This window comes from Varanus komodoensis, unplaced genomic scaffold (genome assembly GCF_004798865.1).
Source record: "Varanus komodoensis strain SLA01 unplaced genomic scaffold, ASM479886v1 scaffold1, whole genome shotgun sequence".
Taxonomy (NCBI): Eukaryota; Metazoa; Chordata; class Lepidosauria; order Squamata; family Varanidae; genus Varanus; species Varanus komodoensis.
This window is the reverse complement of record NW_025335268.1, coordinates 123,150,643-123,172,976: the sequence shown is the minus strand read 5'-3', so window position 1 is coordinate 123,172,976 and position 22,334 is coordinate 123,150,643. Positions and strand designations below refer to the sequence as shown.

Below are 22,334 nucleotides of genomic sequence, written 5' to 3'. Positions count from 1 at the left end.
ACATGGAGACTAGTGGAGATCTTCAAGTGGCTCATGGGCTCCAGGGTTGTTTACATATGCTGTAGATGGTCCCTCCCTCACCAAGTTTTTTTTTTTTTTCCAAGTATGAGATCCTTCTGGAGGAAAATAAAAGCTGGCAGGGAATTGTTACATGGGTTAAGTACTCCTCTCCTATAAATAGCTTTTCCCCAGCATATTCCCAGTCCCTACAAACATGTTATTCAGTAACACAGTGGAAATTTGGATTCCTGGCCTAAAAAAGAGAGCAAGCCAGTTTTTCCTTAACTTTAGCAACAAATAATAATGTTATGTAATACATACTTGCGTCCTGTATATACAGGCATATAAGGTGACTTGCATATAAGATGAGGTTGATATTTTAGGCTGTTTTTCTGGTGTTTTTCATATGTTGGGTGTATAAGACAACCCCCAAGTTTTGCTTCACTATTTTCAGTTTCAAGGAGCTCTTATATGCCAATAGATACCGATATTAGTCAGCCAGAAGTTTCGTGACTCTCATGCTGTTATGTTACCATATTCTAGCTAACAGTCACATTACCTCTCTGATTTGGAGGCCAACAGTGGCCCGCAAGGGGGCTGGCTGGCTGGAATCAGTTGGGGGGAATGGCAGGCATGAACATCACGGAAGTGGGGGCTGGGTGACAGGGAGGAAGCCCATGTGGGCAGAGCTGTGTCTCTGCACGGACAGGCATGGGGAACACTCCCTCCCCAGCTACTGCTGCAGTTGCCAGCCTAACACGGTGCAGTTAAGGTTGGATGGGTGCTCGACTCAGGATTGGCACTGCCATCATGTGCAAGACTTGCAATGCAGGATGAGCCACCCTGGCATCAGTACGAAGTTTTATGATTATTAATAAAAATTAGCTAAAACAATTGTCTTTATTAGCTAGCCTTTTAAAATGATTAATATAATATGATGAAAAACTTGCATATAAGATTTTTGCCTGTTTCTGGTTTCAAGGAGCATCTTAAGCACTGGTATATACAGTACATACATATATTATGTTATGTAATACACACACACACACACACACACATACACACAAAATAATGTTTTATGCATTAGTGGAGGACATAACTTTCTCTGTTGCAATATATAATCCTAGAGGCACATGATTGTGATTATAGGCTAGAACCTAAGCACTCATCCTATTCCAATAGTCTGCTGTCATATTTCTCACATTCAATAATACAAAACAAAGGCTTAGGAAAAAATAATCCCACATACAACAGATAAGAAATGTGTATTTCATAAGAACATCAGGTCAATTTAATAAGGTAGTGAAATAAGAACAAGTTAAACCGCACGAAACACCACTGAGTTTTCACAACAGTTTTCATGTCATAAATTGTGCAGGCCTGGTATGTATACGTGCACTGAAAAGCAATCTTACATTTTTCATTGGACCCTCCTGGCATTGATGCCCAACCGGAACTTGGGAGGTTCTGACACGTGTCTTGACACCCGCCTCATCCGCAGTGACATCCTCCCAGTGCTTTTGCCTTCAATAATCATCAGTGCAAAAGTCATGACGTAGCTGAGCCAAAAGCAGTCTGTGGGGATCCTGGTAGCCAGCCCAAACCATTCCAAAGGACTGATGGAAAAATGCGCCATCGTTGCAGCCCTGCTAGTTAGAACTATGATGACGCAGCAGGAGATATCATAGAAGATTATCCAGGTAACGTAGATAAATAGTCCTATTGTATTTCGCTTCTGGATGGAATACAGAAGGTAGATACACATGGGATAAGTTACAAGTGCCAGGGCAATTGCTATATAATAGCAATACGGGATAATCCACACTAGGCCAGTGATCACCTCTGGATCCACCCTCTGTAACATAGCTATGGACCGGTTCAGGTGACCATACTCAAAGATAAGGTACATATTGGTCATCAGGATCATATAAACGCCAGCTAGAACAGATCCTGCTTTTGGTGCTATGCCACAGAAGCCACCTGCACACATAAAAATCATCTTGCCTTCTCCAAAAATACCCTGAAAGATAAGGGAAACAGAATTAGTAGTGCAGGATATAGAAATTGTGTCCAGAGCTATCTGAGGAAGAACTTTTGAGACACATGCTTAAACATGTTTCAAAAGAAAAGAACATATAGAACTGGCAGATGAGATGGGGCAATGCTGTTGATGCACACCTGGACATGTGAACAATAGGGAAATGTAAAAATGTGTTTTCAGCATTGACTTGATGGAACCTAAAGTACTGGAAAGAGTGCACAAGCATCTACTGAGTATCCTCTCACTGAAACATAACCCAACAGCTTCCAACAATACTGCAATCCTGTGCATATTTACCTGGGGATAAGCATCAATGAACACAGCAGAGATCACTTCTGAGTAACTATACATAAGGCTGCACTGTAAAGAATGTATAGTTTTCCTCAGAACTATTATGGTACAGATTTGTACCATCAAGTTGCACTAATGCCTTTCCACCAATTTGCCATGCAGGATTTGGACAAAAAGTATAATTCATACTTAAGTCCATTATCATCCAAAAGTTTTTAACACTGTCAACCTTAGCCTGTGTATACGTTTTCCTTTAGTCCAAAGTGGCATATCAATTACTAGCAAGCAGTCCTGGATTATCACTTTCCCAGACACTGTGAAAACTGCCATGGTGGGTTCTGCTCTGAGGCCAGCACTGCCATCTCACAGCATGGGGAAAGGGGCATGTTGGGGTGTGCCAGTGGGCAGGGAGGAAGCAGTCGTGGATTCACAGGATCCAAACCCATCCATCTCCCAAGCACACTCCCAACAGGACGATGGAAATAACACTGACATTTAGACCAATCTTGGGCACCCCTCCCCATTTTTTTACTATAAAGGGAATTTTGTTCTCACCTGAGAAAGGAACAAAAAGGCTCCCTGTTCTTTTCATCCCTGAAGATAGATTAGAGGGTCTTATATAAGAACTCTCTTAGAGAGCTTAGTATTGCTCCCTTAGAAACATTCAAAACCCTTTCAAACACAATAAACACTATCAGAGGAATGGTGTTAGAAGTACGAACAGGCAGGACAATTTAAAATAAGACTTTATAAATGAAAATAGTTTTATTATATAGTGGAAAGCAAACAAAGAGGTCTGACAAGAGATCCCTGAGCAAGTGTGATGAGTCAACTCTCACTGAAGTCATATATGAGTTGAATTATAGATGATTTTAAGCAGTTTGCCAACATGTTATAGCACATACATGTGCAAATATCATGATGCTTTCTGCACCTGAAGCATTTTAGGAAGCCATCTTATGTACACATAGACAGCAAAAGCTCCTGCAATTCCCAGCATTCTGCAACTAGCTGCAAGTTGTAGGACTTCTTTCCAACTGCCTTTAAAAGTTTTTCTGAACCATGCACAATTTAAATCTATCCTTATTCAGCAACATGTTATCAGCCAGTGACAAAAACTCCATTCAAATGAGGCGAAGCAGGATTCTCTTTTTAACTTGCATTGTAGCTTACAAAGTTTTAAATGAGTCATACAATGAGAAGCTGATGTGGTTTCCCCCTTAGCTGTAAAAAACACATGGAGAGAGATTCTTGGAGATCAGTGTGAGTTTTAATACCTTGAAGTTTGCACGGGCTTTCAGTACTGGGAAAAGTGAACTGGTTTATTTTCTGTCACTTTTCTAAAATAAACAAATCTAGATGTCTTCACCAGATTCTGTTTGGTTTATAGAAAAGGGAACTATACAAAGAATACAACTGTAATAGTATCATGGTATCCCTTTGTGGCAGAATTCTATTGACCTCTAGTGGTGACTCTCAGTTCTGTCCATTGAACAATATCGCATGTTAAACATAATTGCTTGAGGATGTAAAATGGGATTACTTAAAATGTTTACTTATTTTAGTTCTCTACCAACCAATAGCCCAAACTCTCTGGGCAATGTAAGGCAATTCCCAAAATATGAAACTGAAATACAATAAAATACAACCTACAATAGAGAAGCAATAAAATGCAGCATAAAATTTCCATATACATAATTTAAATGAGTATAACAACTGATGTGTAGTCAATACAGTGTGCAGGCTACATTACTCCAAGCAAATAAGCAAATGAGGTAGATTTTGATTGTTTTTAGAGCTAAAACAGTGTCAGTTAAAGAATCAGACTGGTTCAAACAGTTTACATGGCTCATTGCATGCCATTAAACCCCTGGGAGTAGAGAACAGTCTTAATATGTTGCCAGAAAGATGGCAAAGTTGGTGCCAGGCAGGCTCTGGTAGGGAGTTCACTCTATAATCTGGGCCTACCACCGAGAAAGTCTTTCCCCTTGCTGCCACCCTCTGAGGCTTCCTTGAATATGAATCAGAGTGTCCAGGTAGATTCAGGTCAGGAGAGGCATTCCAAATACTACAGTCCCAAGCAGTGTAGGCCCTTATAGGCTACACCTTGGATGGAGCTTAGAAGCATACAGTTGGCCAGTACAAGCAGGCTGGAATTGATCTTAAATGTTCCTTCTAGTTCTAATTATTAATCCTGCTGCTGCATTTTACAAAAGTTGCAGCTTTTCAAGAGTCTCAAAGGGCAGCTCTCTTGCAATTATCGCTAGAATTGCAATTACCCAATTTGGAGGTTACCAAGGTATAGATTACTGAAGTCAGGTTATCCTTGTCCTGATGGGAGTATAGTTAAGCCACCAGCCAGTCTGGTAGAAGACACTTTCTGGCACTGAAGCCACCTAAGCCTCAAGTGATAAAGATGATTTCAAAAGGACCCCCAGCTATAAGCCTGCTCCTATAGAACTACATGTATGAGCCTAGGTGGGAATGCAAACTCACCTAGATCAGATTGACCACCTTCCATCTAGACAGAAGAACCACTCACTAATAACTTTTCAGTGTTGTTGGGAAGGAGCTTCCTTTATTAGCCCCCATCCAGTCCATTGTCAGGTAGTGATTTAGCACATCCATAACCTAACTTGATAGATATGAAAAGGAGAACTAGTGTACTGGTTAGAGAACTGGACTGGAGACCTGGGAGATCCAGGTTCTAGTTCTCACTAAGCCACAAACCTCACTGGACAACTTTTAGCAAGTCACATACTCTCAGCCTAACCTACCTCACAGGGTTGTTGTTGTGAGGATACAATGGAGCTATGTAAGCTACCTTGGGTTCCTCAGAAGAAAAAAAGTGAGCTATAAATTCAGTGTAACATTAGTAATGCAAATGGTAATACTCTCCAAACATCCATTGTTTCATGTAGGTGTTGAATAGCAAGAGGATAAGACTGACCAGAGACATCACCCTGCCAACAAAAGTGTGTATAGTCAAGGCTATGGTTTTCCCAGTTGCAATGTATGGCTGTGGAAGTTGGACCATATGGAAGGCTGAGCGCCGAAGGATTGAGGCCTTTGTATTGTGGTGCTGGGGGGGGTCTCCTGCGAGTCCCTTGGACCGCAAGGTGATCAAACCAGTCAGTCCTAGAGGAGATCAACCCTGACTGCTCTTTAGAAGGCCAGATCCTGAAGATGAAACTCAAATACTTTGGCCACCTAATGAGAAGGAAGGACTCCCTGGAGAAGAGCCTAATGCTGGGAACAATAGATGGCGAAAGAAGAAGGGGATGGCAGAGGATGAGGTGGCTAGATGGAGTCACTGAAGCAGTTGGTATGAGCTTAAGTGGACTCCGGGGGATGGTGGAGGACAGGAAGGCCTGGAGGATTGTTGTCCATGGGGTCGCGATGGGTCGGACACGACTTTGCGACCAACAACAACAAGACTGACCCTGCTGAACAATCCATGGGGTCAAGGCCAAGAAATAACTCTCAAGCACCAAACAAATAGGAGCAGAATCACTGCAATACAGTATCCTCAAATCCCAACTCAGTTGCACCCAAAGAATACCATGATCAATGACTGCTGAGAGATCTCGGAGAATCAACAGGGCCACACTCCCAAGTCTTTCTTGACACAGATCATCATACAGCATGACCAAAGCTGTTTCCATGACAAAATCTGGCTTGAACACTGACTGAAATGGAACCTGATAATCTGGCTCATCCAACAGTGCCTGGACCTGGTTGGCCATCACCCACTCAAGGACCTTGTCCAAGAAAGAAACCGTCACCTCTGGCCTAAAGTGGCCAAGCTCTTCTGGGTTTACATAGGGTTTCTTCTGGAGCAGTCTCACCACTGCCTCTTTCAGATGGCACGGGAACACTTTCTCTTCCATGGAGGCATTAATCATGTCCCTGACCTAGCAGGCTGCTTCTTTCCTGCTAAATAGGCATTTATTAGTTAAGAAGAGCGAGGATCCACTATGGAAGTGATTGCACACAACCCACTGAAGCTTTTTTCAACATCCAAGAACATTTTTCACTCCCAAAAGTGAGACTTGTAGGTAAAAATGCCCAAATGTGCAAGAACAAGAAAAAGAAGACATGGTGTAGAAAAACACTTCATCTTTGTACGTATAGACAGAAAAAAATCCTATGACCCCTGGCACAATTCTAGGCATTTTTCTGCCTAAACATGCATAAGACTGCATCCTTAGTATGGAGTTAAGTTCTATTAAACTCTCTTCAGACCACTTCTGAGTAAATAGGATCATGCTGTTGTGCAGGGGTGGTGCTAGGTACCCAAAAGATTCAGGGCTCAGGCCTACTTAAAACACAGATTTGTATAAACTAATTTATACAGTCAGGTTGTGAATGTGTCTTTAAAGCACTCTGTCTCAATAAGAAGAACCGATTTGTAAAAAGGAGAGGACATATGATTTCAGACCTCAAGCAGATTCAGAGTGGGCCAGCAGGAGGGCAGCACATGTGGGCAAAAAGCAGCAAATTCAGGGGAATTGGATGCAGCAGAGATTATTAGGGTCCTTTTTTTCCCCAGCAAGTGCCTTTCTTTCAGCAAGTACCCTTGTAGAACAGGATGGTGGGGCAGATGGTCTCGCAGAGATCTGGGGCTCCAGACCCACATGGCTTCCCCTAACACCACTTCTGCACTGAGAACTAACACCACATTCAGCAAAAAATGGGTTCGTTTAAGCCCTGGAACGGTCTGACACACAAAATAGCAACTTATGCGGTGGGTCGCTGAAACTGATGTCATATATTGGGGTATACATCCAGGGAGGGATTCCACAGTGGCCTTCCAGTTCTTCATTCTGGCAGTTAGACAAGCCTTCCTTTTCTTCTTGTACACCAAAGTAATAGCAACACAAGAAAAAACAACTGGGGAAGGAGATGGCGCAAAGTGTATGGGGGTGGGCAGAACACTTGTCTTAATGGGCATCTCTCAACACTCAGCTAATGGGAAACATCATAGCCAAGAGTTTTGAAGGGCTTTTGGGACTGTGTGTCACATAGGCAATCACAAAACAATCATAGCCACTTCTGCTCCAGATTCAGGCTAGACTGCAGGAAAAACTTCCTGTCAGAGCAAAAGGACAGTGAAACCATGGGCTCTCTTACACTAGAGACATTCAAGGTGAAACTGGACAGTCATCTGAGTAAGACAGTGTGACTTGGCATCCTGCATCAGCAGGGGCTTGGACCCGATGCCCTTCTTGGCCCCTTATTAGTGTTTCTAATGCTATCTGCTCCGCCACCATAATCTTTCGTCTTGGTCAAATTTAGGCTACCCACGCCCAAGTGGTTGGCGCTCCTTCCTGTCTGAGCAAATTCAACATTGGCTCACGTATTTGTTGCAAAGCTACCTTGCAGAACGCTTTTAGCTGTTAACTTCACGCCTCGTGCCAGGGGCAGAGCCAATTTCAAATCTGCCTACATCGGAAAGCGATCGTGCAGACAAAGAAGGAGCCACTTATTTTCTGGGTCAGCCGGTCACTCCAGGGGGAACCTTCTTCGATGGGATCATCCTTTCCCCAGGGCCGTTGGTTTTTATCGGAGCTTTCTATTCGCGCTTCTATTCGCGTATCTAGTTTTGACAGTTAAACCGCCTTCCCGCTTCCCCTTCCACGAATTACACGTGCCCTCCTAGCTCCCTCCCCGCCCCTCTGCTCCCCTCCCCTCCGCCCCGCCCCTCTGTAGCAATGGATGGATTGCCCCGCCTCTCGCGCTTTGCGCGGCTTCTGAGTCTTCGTTTTGCCCCCTCCCCTTCGGGGCTTCACGTTGCTTTAGCTATGTGACTCTGGATTGGTCAGACTGGAGACTCTCGGTTGGGCAACCAATGGATGGGCCGTGCCCACCCGAATCCAAGATGGCGGCGCTGGGGACTGGCAACGGGGCCCCTCGAGGGAGTAGGTGAAGCGGCCTCGGCCGGAGGCTTTGGGCCCCACCGCTCCAGTTCGTCCCTTCTTTCCCGGAGCTGGCGGGGAAGTAGGCCTCTCGTCCCAGCCATGGCTGCGGAAAGTAGCAAGCAGTTCTGGAAGCGGAGCGCGAAGCTGCCGGGCAGGTGAGAGGATCGGTCTCCGACCCGGTGCAGATGCCGGCTAGTCAGTCATTCTGCACCGACGCGGGTGGTTATTAGTGATGCCGGTTTAGCAAATTGTTTCCGCCGCCATTCATTTCCGAGGGCGCGCGAAACCGTACGGCTCCCATCTTGAAGCCGCTTAGCGGCCCCAATTATCGCCTTTTTAGAGGGAGGAGGAGGAGGAGGAGGAGGTCCGGGGAACGATTGGAATGGGACCTTCTTGGGTTGGGGTTATGACACGATTCCTTTCCTGCCTCCAGCTCCGTTAGTCAGCAGCATCTGCACTCTCAAGTCTTTCGCTACCCGGGGAGACGACACGGGCGCATAGCTTGGGCGGGCGAAGCCGCGGTGGGGCGGCTATTCGCTCGGCTTCCCTGTTCCTAAGCCCACCGTGGGGTGGCAGCGGGGGACAGTACTAGAGCTGCCGATGCCACCGTTGTGTCTGCTTCCTGGGCCACCTGTGTTGAAGAGTCTGCCAAAGTAGCGCAGCTCTGGACAGGTGCATAGAACTGCTACTTTGCCCAGGAAGAAAAGTCCCTCCTTCATTTGCATAGGTTAATCGGCGTAAGCCCGTATGTGCTCATTATGTCAAGGCGTATTGTTCAACACTCTGATTATAACGACAAGGCCACTTAGCAAAGAGAATCAGTCATGCTTTTAAGTGATAACAATTGAAGTAGTTAGGCCCCTTGTAAATCGGTAATTGATAGCATTTTGCCCTTACAAAGGGAAAAGTGACATGAACTTCAGGAGGCAAAGCTGGTTTTGTAAACACTGAAGTAGATACCCTAGTTTTCCATTAGAGAATTCCTTCTTCAGTTGTGGCATCAGACCCTTCAAGAGCTAAAGGAGTGGGAGTTTACAATTTCTGAATTACTGGCGGCAAAGAGCAGGATCTGGTCTCCCTCTTTTCTTTCTGCCCAGTAAAGGACGGGGTATTTAACGATATAAAAGGGCTCCTGAGTTTCTTTGGGCCACTGTTGGAAAGAGTCTAGATTCTGGAAACGCTTTTCAACTGAGAGCCTTCTCACATTGACACATGAGCAAGATTATACTTTTATACGTTAACATTCACTATTTTGGAATAACTTTTTTCCCTTGGTTTACAGTTAAGAAACCTGATTCTGTACCTCTCCTCACCCATTCACTTGAAAATGTGGGGAAATCATACACTGTTCTTTAACCCGCATAAAGTAGAATAATTAATCCCTGTTGACACGATCAGAAGTATGTTTCCCTGAACAAAATGAGGGAAGACAAAGAAGCAATCTCTCTGGCTGGACACACATGTCGGATAGTTCTTATAGATAGTGTAGTTCTTATAGATTTTACATTCTTGACCTGTCCTCTAACCTCATCTTGACCTTGCAGTCTCCAATTCAGTTCACCACTGCAAGGCCTCTGGAATGCTTAGCTGGCTTTAAATCCTGCCAGGCTAGTTAATTCTGTTTCTGCCTCTGTGGCAGTCTGACTCTCCTGCTCTGAAATGGCCCCAAATTGCTGGGATAATTCAGATGTGTGAGAAAAGTGCAGATGCATTTCATGTAATGTATTCTCAAGAAGAAAAAGATAAACATTTCTATAAATGGACTAACAGCTTATTTTCAAGTATACGTACAAGATACGTACAAGATTTCTTATCTCAGTGCCACATCCTGTTTGCATCTATGTTTCTGCTTCACAGTATAAAGCAACATGTTACTTCCATTTATAGTTATTTTAAACAGTAAGCCTGACTCAACCAGGTAAACCGGTTTGTGGAAAACAAATGAGCCAAACTGAACTTCAGCCTGAGCAGTGAACTTCTACTTTTGGCATAAACTGTCTGCTAGTCAATAATCTGAAGTGACATTTCAGGTCCATGGAAGGAAAGTAATGTTTGTGCATCTTATCAACAGGCTGCTATATATCTTTCTCACTTACTCCTTTTGTGGAGCACATATAACTTGAAGTTAGACTGGTCAGTCTTTAGGGCCCATTCATAAGGTTACTCTGCACATCACTTTCTCCCCTACAACCACATTGTGTTGTGCCTGTTGTGAATAAGTTGTTATTTGTTACAGTTATTTGTATCCTGCCTTTCAGAATACAAATTCTTCCAAAATGGGCAACAAGTACCACCAGCAATGGATGAATAAATAAATAAATCATAATAAACATTGTTTTCAAAGTGACACTCCTTTCCATGGGGCAGAAAATGGTAGGTGGCCCTGTAAGAGTCTGACTGGAGCAGGTTTTGAACTGTTATGCACCTTCCTGCTTCTCTCTGACTTGTCTGAATTGTCCGTTATGTTCACATTTTGGAATTTTGTAGGTTACTGTTAAACCTGTGCTAGAAAAGTTTGTGCATGTGACAAATGCTTCTGATGACCCATTCATCCCTTTTGCAGTATAAGCCTAGCTTGGAAGAAAAAGCATTTGGCATATATGTAGTCATATGGACTTGCCTCTATTAAGTCTGCAAGGAGGGGAGGAGGAAGAGCAGAGGAGATACTTTGATTGGGGGCAGAGGGCAATGAACACTCTCAAAGAGCTGCTTATCAAAATGGTAAATCTTTCCCATGTGTTTTCTTAGCTTATGAAGGAAGACTATGATTGTCAGTTTTGTGGATTCTTTTTCCTGCAGCGAATAGCTTGGCTCATTTGTTTGCACTGTAAGGCTGTTGAACTGTGCCTTGAAATGTCTAGGCAGTTTCTGCATTATGTGCTCCTGTGTTCTGTTTGTGGCACACTATGGTCAGGATAATACAAATTAATCTGTAAGGGGTTAATGTTTGAATGTGTTGATGCATGGAGATTCCTGTCCTAGGTCTGATAGCTGAGTTAGTTGGTTGCCAGGTGTGCTTGTTGGTACTGTACATCTGTCACAGCTTGTAATTTTGACCCTTTATACATGATAGACATGCTACTTAATTGGCATGTCAATGCAACTGGTCATTGTTATGACTGCAAAAATGCTACTGATAATAAATGCCACTAACAGAGGATTAGCATTAACTCACTTGCAAAACTCTAAAGGCTTGGAGATAATTTTGGCCATAATTGAGCTCCTCTACAATGCTATTACTACTAAAAATGAGAAAGTCACTTGCTCAACACTGTAGTGCAATAATGTGGTGGTGATTAATTAGAGACCTTTTTTTTTTTTTACTGACTTCACTGTTGTGAAAGTAATCCAACTAGTTTGTTTAGGCTGTAGGGTTTATACACACTTACCTGGCAGTAGGTCTCACTGAGTTTAGTTGGACTTACTTATGCGTAAACATGAATAGGGTTGTGCTGTTAGTCATTCAAAGGAGAGGTGAGCAAGTAATACTGTTTAGAAAAAAGTGGTTACTTAAGCAAGAGTGAATTACATTAAGAAACTGGTTCACACTAGTGCATTTCTATCTACCCAGTCAATAATTTCAAATAGTGTCTACAAACTATTTTTCTCTTGATAGAAATCCCGCTAAAGGTTTTTCTAAGTGATTTATATTCCCACTTGAACCAACTGGGACAAAAATGGGTGTGTACGATGGCCACCACTTCTCTGTCAAGATATATATACTGGATAAGAAAAACTATATTGCATACGTATTTTCCAAAATCCCCTTTGCCCAATATTATGAGTTGGACTGAAAAAGCTCTCTGCTAGGTTGATCCTAGTTCTATTCTCTTTGATTCTATATACTTGTTCCAGTAGCCTATCAATCATGTGTAGTGGCACTAAAGGAAGTGTCTGTTTTCTTCTAAGAAGAATTGCCCTTCAGTTCTGTGTCATTTTGAACACTTGGGGCTATTGAAGTGATTTGTGTGTGGTCCTTGATATACTCATGCCTGAGACTAGAGCATTTACTCACAAATCACTTGAGTCTTTTGTTTCCTCTGCAGCATTCAACCTGTCTATGGTGCTCAGCACCCTCCACTGGATCCCCGGCTTACAAAAAAGTAAGTAGACTTCTTTTGCCTCTTTAGAAGGAAGGCTTTTGGGTTCTGTCCAGTTATTTAGCTCTCTTGTGGAATAGTATTATTTAAGACCTAAGTTTCAGTTAGAGATCACAGAAGGTAAGGCAACACGAAAAAGTGAGGTCAGTACTTTGTACTGATTCCTGGAAGTAAATATGTTGGCTCAAAACATAGAACCTGATATGCAGGAATAAAATATATTCTTTGGAGACAATTGCAAATGTTCTTGTGTTTTGCAAGAACTAGAATTCTAAGGAAGTACTTTTAAAAATACAACTTGGAATTATTGCTCCAGCAGATGTTTCTGTTAAAAGGCATGGAAGGTTTATGTGTATAAAATTATAATTTTTCCTTCAGGCACGAGTTGGAGGTTAATCTGCTTTTGCTGCTTTCACCAAAAATGATTGGTCACTAGTGGGAGGACTTATAGTGAGATGATGGCCTCACTGTTGAGTCACTCTGGGCAAGCATTTCCATCACAGTGGCTGCCTTCACTGAGGCATCATGCCAAGAGTTCAGTGGGTTTTGGAGTCAAAGTTCTGTGCTAGTCTCTGAAAGAAATTTCTTCAGGGAAAAGGTGAGGCTCAGGAGGACACGGACTTATTTAATTCACTAATTTATCAAATGCCCCATGTAATAATTTTTTCTAGGCTTTAAGATTTGTATAGTCAGGCTGCAGAGCACTACCCTGGCATGTGTGCTATGGTGTACACGGACCCCACTTTGGAAAGAACAGCTTAGTTCTGCTTAGACTGATTCAGAGGCTGCCCAATTTGTTCTAGGTGCAGATCCAAAACTTGATTAGGGAAAGCCAAAGCTTTGCACCTTACATTTAACCGTTATTGGAAATCAACAAATAGCTATAATATAATGATCTTGCATTTTGATTTTATTTTCTGGTGTAGTAGCTATAATTCTTCATATTGATGCTTCTTCACCCTAGTAACTTTGTCTCTGAACATGGCCACTACCAGACAAAATACAGAGGATGCATTTAAAAATAAGGCAACCTGGAAATCTGCACCTCAGCATCAGCTAGGAGGAAATTGAAGGACATGTAGTAAGAACTACAGCCACTATCTTGACTGTTAAACCTGTGATGGGAATATGCTAGACTGAGCCCTTATTTGAACTTAACATTTTAAGGAATGCTCTCTCACACATGAGTGTGTACTTTGGAAGCTGTAGAGAGAGACTTCATCTGCCATCTGCTGTAGGTGACATCTTTTTTAGACATGTAGTTTATTGTCAGTCATGAGCAGAGCTTATTCAACAGTGGCTCCTGAACTGTGGAATACACTCCTCTATGAGGACAGAGTAGCAGTTTCTTTTGCCTCTTTCTTTTGCCCAGTTCTGAGGCTGATGTTTGTTTTTGAACTGAATGCTGCTGCTGTTTCATTAGATACTATTTTTTGTGTTAATTCTGATTTTTAGATATTTGATTGTGCTTAACTGTTTTAAGTGGAACAGCTTTGAAGGCAGGCCTACTGAAAGTTTGTACATAAACACTGCAACTACATACTGTCCTGCACAACAGTTGATTCTGATATGTTACTGAAGTCAATGTAGCTTTCTTCCTGTATTGTTTGAAAAAGAAATTCCTTTGGGCTGCTTCTAACCTGCTTTGGTCTTTTAGCCAAGGGAAGGGCAGACTTTGGCTTGTAGGATCTAGTTTGTTACTAAAATGCCAAGGTCCACTAACAGGAGCAAGAAAATGGTGGCTTGGGGTGGAGCAATTATTTTCTGCACTCCTTGAAGGATCATACACTGGGCTGACCTGTACACCAACATCTACATCTCAGTTACTATTAGTCAAGGATAGTAATAGCATATTTTAGACCTAAAAAGTAGCTGCCAGTAGGCTGGATGGTGTCTTTCTTCTAAGTATATGAGTGACCTGATCGCAAAGGAATATTCTCTTGAGGTCACATGCATATATGTTTGCACCATAATTTAAGATTGAATATGTGCTCACTTAAGACAAATCTAGTCACTTTCCTTGCTTTGTTTTCCATACAGTATGCCTGACTGGCAAACTTTTTTCATCAAAGAGGTATTTGGCAGAAGTGCTTGGCCTGTTATTTGCCAAGACTGTAAAGCTCATGTTCAGTCTTTGAACTTTGTACTTTGTGGGGATTTCATGGAAGGATTTTGTGCATTCCTTTTCTTCACCCTGACCGGAGAACAAGGGATTTTCCAGTGGGATGGAGAAATGGTGGGGGAGGATTTGATCCAACGGGAAAATGAAAAATGGGAGCAAATTTGACTACAGGCATGGGAAGTCTAGATGCGGAGGTAGATAATGTGGAGAATGGTAATAACACTGGGTATCTTTTCTTTTTTAGCTTCATCAAGGAACGTTCCAAGGTTAATGCACTGCCCATGAAGAATAAGAAGGCCAGCAGTTTTCATGAGTTTGCGCGCGATACCAGTGATGCCTGGGACATTGGGGATGATGAAGATGAGGATTTTTCATCTTTCCAGACTTTGAACTCTAAGGTGGCAAAAGCCACAGCTGCACAAGTTCTGGAGAACCACAGCAGGCTGCGTGTGAAACCTGAATGGCCTCAGTCAGCCCTGAGTGAAGCACCAACCAACTGTAAAGTCATCAAGTCCAATAGTGAGGCCCAGCTGTCCAGAGCACATGGTAAGGACCTTCCTGCTCTTTATATTCTCTGGGCTTTTTAGGGTTTGCAATTTTGTCATAGCTGTGGAGGTTCTACAGTTCTGTAGACATTGGAGTCAAGTGAGAATGAAACATCCCAAGAACATCTTGGATTGTAACTGAGAAGTGCAGATTTATTTCCAGTACAGCAAAACTAGTCTTGTTTAGTATTTCTTTTCATCTGTGTTCAGCATGAGCAGAATAAATTAATGTGGATATATGCAAATTTTCTTGATTTGTGTAATTCTCATTTGTGGACATTGTTCATAGCAGAGTGCTATACTAGGTGAATGCTTGATCTAAGCATGTAGATCTAACACAGTAGCATTCTTCTACTTCAGCAGGTGGGACTTGGCTTTTCTTGGCCCAGTTTCGAAGTTAACTAGATGTACTTTATAAGTCATATTCCTTTGCCTCCTATGTTTCCATGGGATGGGAACTTGTTGACCCTGCCAATCAGTTGCATCATCTGTAGGTTATTACTGAGCACTGTCCTTGGGTACCACTTTTGGGATAATGGGCCAAGCTTTCTCTGAATACAGGCCTTTTGGTATATCTACCAGTCTGAGTAGGGGGATTTTGGATCAATGTGTGGCCTTGGTGGGCAGGAAAGTGACTGAGGGTGCAGAACCTGTAGTCTTCTAGATGTTGTTTGTTTCCACCTTCCTTCAGCCCCATCCAGCCAGGCTAGTGGTCAGGAATGATCAAAATTCTAGTGCAAAAACATCTGGAGGACCCACAGATTTCCCATCACTGACAGAAAGCCTTGAGCAGGTACTGTTGAACAGGCATGCAAGAACAGTTCAAAGTTCAGCTAATACAAAGACCCGTCCTCTTCATGACAGTGCTAGTGGAGTGACTAGAGCAAACTCTGGTGTCTGTCTTTGGGAAATTGGCTTCCTTGTTGCAGAGCCACTGCCACCAGATGGCATCAGTGCCCTTGTCTCACTTCCATTTCTCCTTTGAAAATTAGCTGGCCACTTGGTGCTGAGGTGTAAAGGAATTTGAGACTGTAAATTGCCTTTGAGGTTTCTTGCTTCCTCCCATATGCTGTTGAGTTTATTCCTCAGCATTCTAGAGGAACAAGAAAAGGAAAGAGAAGGATGAGCACGGGACAAAGTGGAGGGATTGGACAAGAGGAGATGGTGGAAGAAGAGCAAGTGACCATTTTTTGTGCTGGAAGACAGGCTAGATGACCTTGGCTTCAGTCAACAAACATAGTTTATAAATTGCTGAATGGTGCCTATTGTGAACATTGTTTCTTCACCACAGCATTCATTTGTGTGGTTAAAAAAGAACAGAATTCTTCAGTGTCACTTTTTACCTGTCCTAAAACATTGCCTTGATCATTCTGGAGGTCCTAAAATGCTGCATTAATTGTGAGGAATTCCTGCATGGGGAATGTAGGAATTCCCCATTGTTCTGTATATGTGCAATTGAAGCAGAACTGTTGAATAATAACTTGCCTAGCAGGAGTGGCTGAGCAGATTTCAGGTTTATGTTGTCCAGTCTTGAAATTATATTCAGGAAAATTACAGGAAAAAGTTCAGCAGGTGAAGCTTCTGCCATCATCCAGTGGTGGGAGAGAGAATTTACAACTGTAGCAACTTTCCCTGCCACGTGTGTGTTAAAGGCATGGAAACCTACCAGGAATTGGGAATTCTGGATGCATGAAGAAGACAGTGGATTCTGGAAGTTCTAGGCAGTACTTGCTGCTGCCCAGTATGTTCATGGCCTGATGGACCTCTTTAAACTCTTGTAGAGGATTCCTGTGTGCGCAATCCCCTCCACAAACAACAATCACTCCCACTCCGACCCATCATTCCACTTGTTGCTCGCATCTCTGACCAAAATGCTTCAGGGGCTCCTCCCATGACAGTACGTGAGAAAACTCGTTTGGAGAAATTCCGGCAGCTTCTCTCCAGCCACAACACAGATTTAGGTAAGTCCAAGGGTGGGATAACAGCAAGGTCCTGGGGGTGCTGGAGATACCAGTAGAGAAAGGTGAACTCACCTTTTGCTACCTTTCTCCTCTTAGCAATAGTTCTAGTTAAATAGAACTGGAAGACTAGAAAGGATGTGGTAGCCAAGTTACATTTTAGAAAGCTTCTGAAATACTGTAGGCTGTGTCTAAGTCAGCCTTCCCCAGCCTGGTGCCCTCAAGAAGGGTTGAACTGCAGCTCCTGTTGCTGAACTATAATGCCTATCATTTCTAGCTAGCATTGTGATGGTTGGAATAATAATAATAATCACAATAATAATCTAATAAATGTTGCATTAAAAGAAATTTCTAAGTTATATATAAAACAATCCAGTATATGTTCATAATAACATATATTACCAAAGACAAAACTAAGGAATGCCTATTGGAACAAGTACCTTGTCAGTAGGTGCCAAAAGCTGAGAAGGGTCAACACTAGTACTGGTAGGGAGTTCCAGGGAGTGACCACTATGGTACTTAAGACCCTTTTCTGAGCTATCATGAACTGGACCTCTGGTATTCTTGGCAGCACCAAGAGGATATCTCCTGCTGAGTGCAGCAAATGAATAGGCAGATAAACATGACAGGTGAGCTCTTTAAATATCCTGATCCAGCACATCTGGAGAGCCATCATTTTGGGAGGGCTGGTCCAAATAAAAAAGAGGTAAAACTCTACATCTGTTGAAAATATTTCTGAAGCACCTTCCACAGTGCTCACTGCTGCTTGTAGCATAGCTTGAAAACATTGTCACAAAAATGTTAATAAAATGGAATTAGACACCAATAATTACAAAAACAATTAAAACCTATATATTCCAAGTGAACACCTTAGAGCGTTGGAGGCTTAGATTCTGGAACCTGCCAGGCAGAGAGGAGTTGCATTGCTTCCTAGTGCAGAAATGCTGCCCACGCTTGTGTATGAGAAGAAACTAACCACTGTCCATTTACAGATGAACTGAGGAAATGCAGCTGGCCTGGTGTCCCCAGAGAGGTCCGTCCTGTGACGTGGCGACTTTTATCAGTGAGTGCTGCATCTTGCAAGCTGGGGAAGCATGTATTTCATCCTGCATCCTGCATAATGAAAAAGTACACAAAAGGCATAACAAAACTCTAGAAAACCTGGCAATCACCTGTGCTTCTGCTTGGGTTCATCAGGACTTTTTTGACCCAGCTTCCTCAGACTGGAGAGGGTCATTCCTAATCTTGTAAAGTGGTAGAGTTTTTAGAACACATAGTTCTAAAAACCAAGATTGAGAAATAAGAATAGCCTATGCCATAATGCTAATTGGACTTGGGGAAAGTAGCATGAAGCTGTATTCCAAAAGGCTGCCTCTGCAGAAAGTGAAAGATAACATGGCAATCATGTGTCAGGGCACCAGAAAGTCTCTTCCATAGAAAATCTTTGCATGATTGTTAGGAACAGCCAGTTTAAATGCAAGGTAGACTCTAATGCCTTTAAAAAGTGACTGTGAGGGGGGATTTTGGTAGATGCAACTTCTACAACAGCAGTTCTTTTATAGAATATATTTCATTTGCTGAATGTTTGCCTTCTGTGCAATTCTAAGGAGACTCCAGCTTTTCTCATATTGAACCCTACAACCCTAGTAAGAATATTGGTACTAAATTTGAATTTACGATCAGAATGGAAAAGAGGTTGGGATAGGACAAAATACACATTGAACATAGAAGAGAAAAAAATACCCTTGTCTTGACGGGCATCTCTTCTTCAACAGGGTTATCTCCCTGCCAACATGGAGCGAAGGAAACTGACCTTGCAGCGCAAACGGGAGGAGTATTTTGGTTTCATTGAGCAGTATTACGACTCTAGAAATGAGGAGCACCACCAAGATACATACCGGCAGGTACCCAGCCACCTCCTTCCTGTTGCCTGCAGTTTCAGTCATGAAGCATCCTGGAGTATTTTGGGATTCTCCAGGCTAGAGATGGAGTACCTCTCTAGCCTGGAGAATGATTCTGGAAGGAAAATACTTTGAAAATGATCCAGACACTTGAAGTTGCCCTGAAGTTACTCCGTATGATCCCCTTTGCACTCTAAATGCAAGTTCTGTAGGAGGGGCAATTGCTGGTAGGCCAGCATGTTTATGCAGGTCTCCATATTGAAGCATTTACTCTGTTTCACTGGGAGACACAAGCAGTTCGTGGTGTGGGGTTGGCTGCGGTGAAAGTCAATCTCATGTCTCTGTCTTCAGTCCTAGTGCTATTTTGACTCAGCCATGGAAATTTCCCCTCTTTGATTGCTGTTGGGCAGATGTGGGTGACAGTCCTTAATGTTCTGATGTCTTTTAAAAAATTACCTTTCAGATCCATATAGACATTCCACGGACAAACCCCCTCATCCCGCTGTTCCAGCAGCCATTAGTCCAGGAGGTGAGAAGAGGCTTTTCTTTCTAGACTTTCCGCAGTGCAACTCACCAGCTGGTGTCAGTGGCTGAGAATGTCTTCCTGAGGATTTTTTTTGTCCTTTCAAGCATATTATTGTTCTTCCATGGTCAGCTGCTTTCTGCTGTGCTGACAGACTAGAAAATCACTGTTGATTTATATGTAGTGAGCTGGATTATCTTCTTTTCATGCCACACAGCTCCAAATTCTATCTTGAAAATGCAGATTATGTGCCCAAGCTAAACTCGCATATCCATTGTCTGCCATTGGGATTACTTTGTTGGAGCATGCACAGTACCTTGCTTTAGTACCAGCACTGTCATAATTGTCATGAACTGTCCACCTTTCCTGTAAGACTCATACCAGATGTGTGGCTGCTGCTAGGAATCAACAGTCCTATGTCTTTCTCCCTCATCTTTGTAATGTCCAGTAATACAAGCTGTATGACAGGATATTAATGTGTTCTGTTTTGCTACTTGTGTGTGTGTGTGTGTGTTGGGGGGGTGTTACAGAATCCTGTAACATGATGGTATGCCATCTCTAGTATTTGTTGATGCTGCAAGGGAGAGAGGAAGAAGAGATGCAGGGATGCTCTTTTCTGCTGCATCCCTTGTAATATCTAATGCTAGTCTAATAAAAATCCAGCTTCTTCTGTATAATATCTGGACATTATGAATCTGCAACAAATGAAAGGCTAAGACAGTGACTTGGTTTGAATGACATAGCACCCCACCCCTATTTGTTATCATGGGTGAGTTGTCATGTCATATGAATAGGGGATGCTTTGTCAAAGGTGGGTTATTTTTTCCCAAACAAATCACCTCTGGTGCATGTGGTTGTCACCTGTGGTGGGTTGTCGTACCATCTGAACCTGAACAACATGATCCACCATGAGTGAACAGCCAGATACATGAATGTGAACAGCCTGAACAGCTAATGGGCCACTTGGTGAGAGCTGTGAAAATGTCTTGACAAGCAGCTCCCACTGACAGCAGCCTCCAAAGTGCCCAGGAAGCCTGCAGCAACTTAAAGCAGCCATCCTTGCCAGCAGCTTGAGAATGCACCTCTCAAGCTGTTGGCAAGGATGGCCAGGGCCCACACCTCCTTTAAATGGGGCACAGCACTGTGGCTAAAGAGGTCTGCTCTCAAGCTGCTGGCAAAGATGGTCGGGAGGCAGGATCCCTGTCTTCAGGATGGCACTACTGGCAGATTGGGCAACCCTGCATCCTGCCTGAGAGTTGACTTCGGGAGGCAGGAGGCAGTGATCTGCTTAGCAGCTTTACTCTGTGAATGAGGTGGTACCAACAAGTAGATTGGGCATGCCCTCATCCTGTTCCCATTGAATTAGGAGGTAGGCGTGATCACTTTTTGCAGGGCAGCAGGTTCTTATTATTATGCTTGGTCTCTGTAGGACCAATAGGGCTGCTGTCCTGAAGTGCAGTGTGTTCAGTTCCCAGCCTCAGCTTGAGCAATGTGCAGGGGGATGCCTGCTGTGAAAGGGCAGTGAACAGTCCCTTGTACATTGTTGAATACGAAGCTGGAAGTTGAACTCGTTTGGTTACAGGCACACTGTGAAATCAGTTCACTGTTGTGGCTGGCAGAGAGAAGACATTCCTCCTTGTACTCCCTGCTGGGATATTGTCTGGAGGAGGAAAGGAGATGGAGGGGGAGAGAGGGATGAAAATGATGAGCTCTATCATCTGTTTGTCTCATTGTGGATAGTTCACAAAACAACCAGCCCACCGTGGCTTATTATGAGGGTGGGTTGTCGAGTTGTGTGAACTCAGCCAGCAAGGATCAGAGCTTACTGCCTTAGACCTTTCCACTTAGAATTCACAATTGTACAATTGCAGAAATATATTTATAGTTAGTTGCAAGGGTCTAAAACTTTGACACTGTAATTTTCTACTCTATTTAGGACATGTAATGTCTTCTGTTCAAAGCTATTCCCAGAGTACGTTATAAAGAACATAAAAATATATTTAAAGAAGCAAACACTCATAGTGAAACAGGTAATATTCTAGAATTAAAATAAAGAAAAAAACTAATAGAACTAGCCTTTGCAAATAAAAAGTTCTTTTCCTGGCACTAAAATTTGAGCCTTTCTTCAGGGAAAAGTTGGGTCATCATGGCCAAGAAGATCCCATTTCCAGTCAACCACTGGTGGCAGAGGATTCAGAATAGGCCTTCTGAGGATAATGTTAATACTTCAGCAGGTTCATGTGGGATATATAGTTGTGCTCTGTACGCTGTAGCATCTGGTTCAGTGTTTCCTAGGAGCTCTTAACAGACTCGAGTGACCTGTTGGGCTAAGAGCCATTTTCTGCTCATGGCAAAGGAGCCCTGTGTGTTTTGTTGTAGAGTTGTAGATAAAGTTTCACAACAGACATGTGACTTGTCTAATGCTACACAGTGCCTTTGCAGCTTTGCCAGGGACAAATTAGAGTCTCTGGCTGGGCCAGACTGTATTGTAGGAGTTAATCACCAAAAGCTGACTTTTGTGTGTTAGCTCAAAAATCTTCAGTCAGCCTAATCCTACTGAATATTTACTGACTGAACCTGTGTGATCTGCAGGTATCAATTCTGAGTGGATTTAATCCATTCTAGCATTCTTGTGCATAGCAAGGAGGTGGGATTTGCTGTATCTAAGAGTCACAGGTTGATTGGGTGCTGGAATTTATAGTAATGAATGCAAGGACTGCCTAAAACCACAGGCCTTAACACCTCTGAAAGTTAGATTTGGATCTTCTGGTTTCTGGAGCACCGAAGCCCACAGTGAGTCCCATAAATAAATACCTAACAAAGTCCCTGTGGCATTGGCTTTGAAATCACTAAGTCTATGCCTCTTCTGAAGGCCATTGTCACTGCTAATATGTAGGTTTTTTGCTGGCGCATGCCCCCTTTCTTTTAGTAG

The 22,334-nt window shown here is 43.0% G+C and overlaps 2 protein-coding genes across 6 annotated transcripts in view; one reads left to right on the top strand and one right to left on the bottom strand.

The window, feature by feature from the left end:
- Positions 1–1,420: 1,420 nt before the first annotated feature.
- On the bottom strand, positions 1,421–6,237 carry TMEM217 (transmembrane protein 217). Its single transcript, XM_044431877.1, has 2 exons — positions 5,884–6,237; positions 1,421–2,020 (listed from the first exon to the last, which is right to left on the bottom strand). Exons 1-2 carry the CDS (start codon positions 6,235–6,237, stop codon positions 1,421–1,423), a joined length of 954 nt encoding a protein of 317 aa, XP_044287812.1.
- A 1,952-nt stretch (positions 6,238–8,189) lies between these two features.
- TBC1D22B (TBC1 domain family member 22B) overlaps positions 8,190–22,334 on the top strand; it is a 52,023-nt gene continuing 37,878 nt past the window's right edge. For 4 of the 5 annotated variants that reach the window (XR_006416046.1, XR_006416053.1, XM_044443796.1 and 1 more), the window contains exons 1-7: positions 8,190–8,408; positions 12,300–12,356; positions 14,720–15,021; positions 16,802–16,981; positions 17,971–18,041; positions 18,754–18,882; positions 19,343–19,408. Coding sequence is in view for 3 of the 5 variants with exons in the window: in XM_044443796.1 (XP_044299731.1) it covers positions 8,353–8,408; positions 12,300–12,356; positions 14,720–15,021; positions 16,802–16,981; positions 17,971–18,041; positions 18,754–18,882; positions 19,343–19,408 (861 nt within the window). In the remaining 2 variants the exon portion in view is untranslated. The remainder of the gene's footprint in view (positions 8,409–12,299; positions 12,357–14,719; positions 15,022–16,801; positions 16,982–17,970; positions 18,042–18,753; positions 18,883–19,342; positions 19,409–22,334) is intronic. The other variant, XM_044443804.1, reaches the window with a different exon arrangement.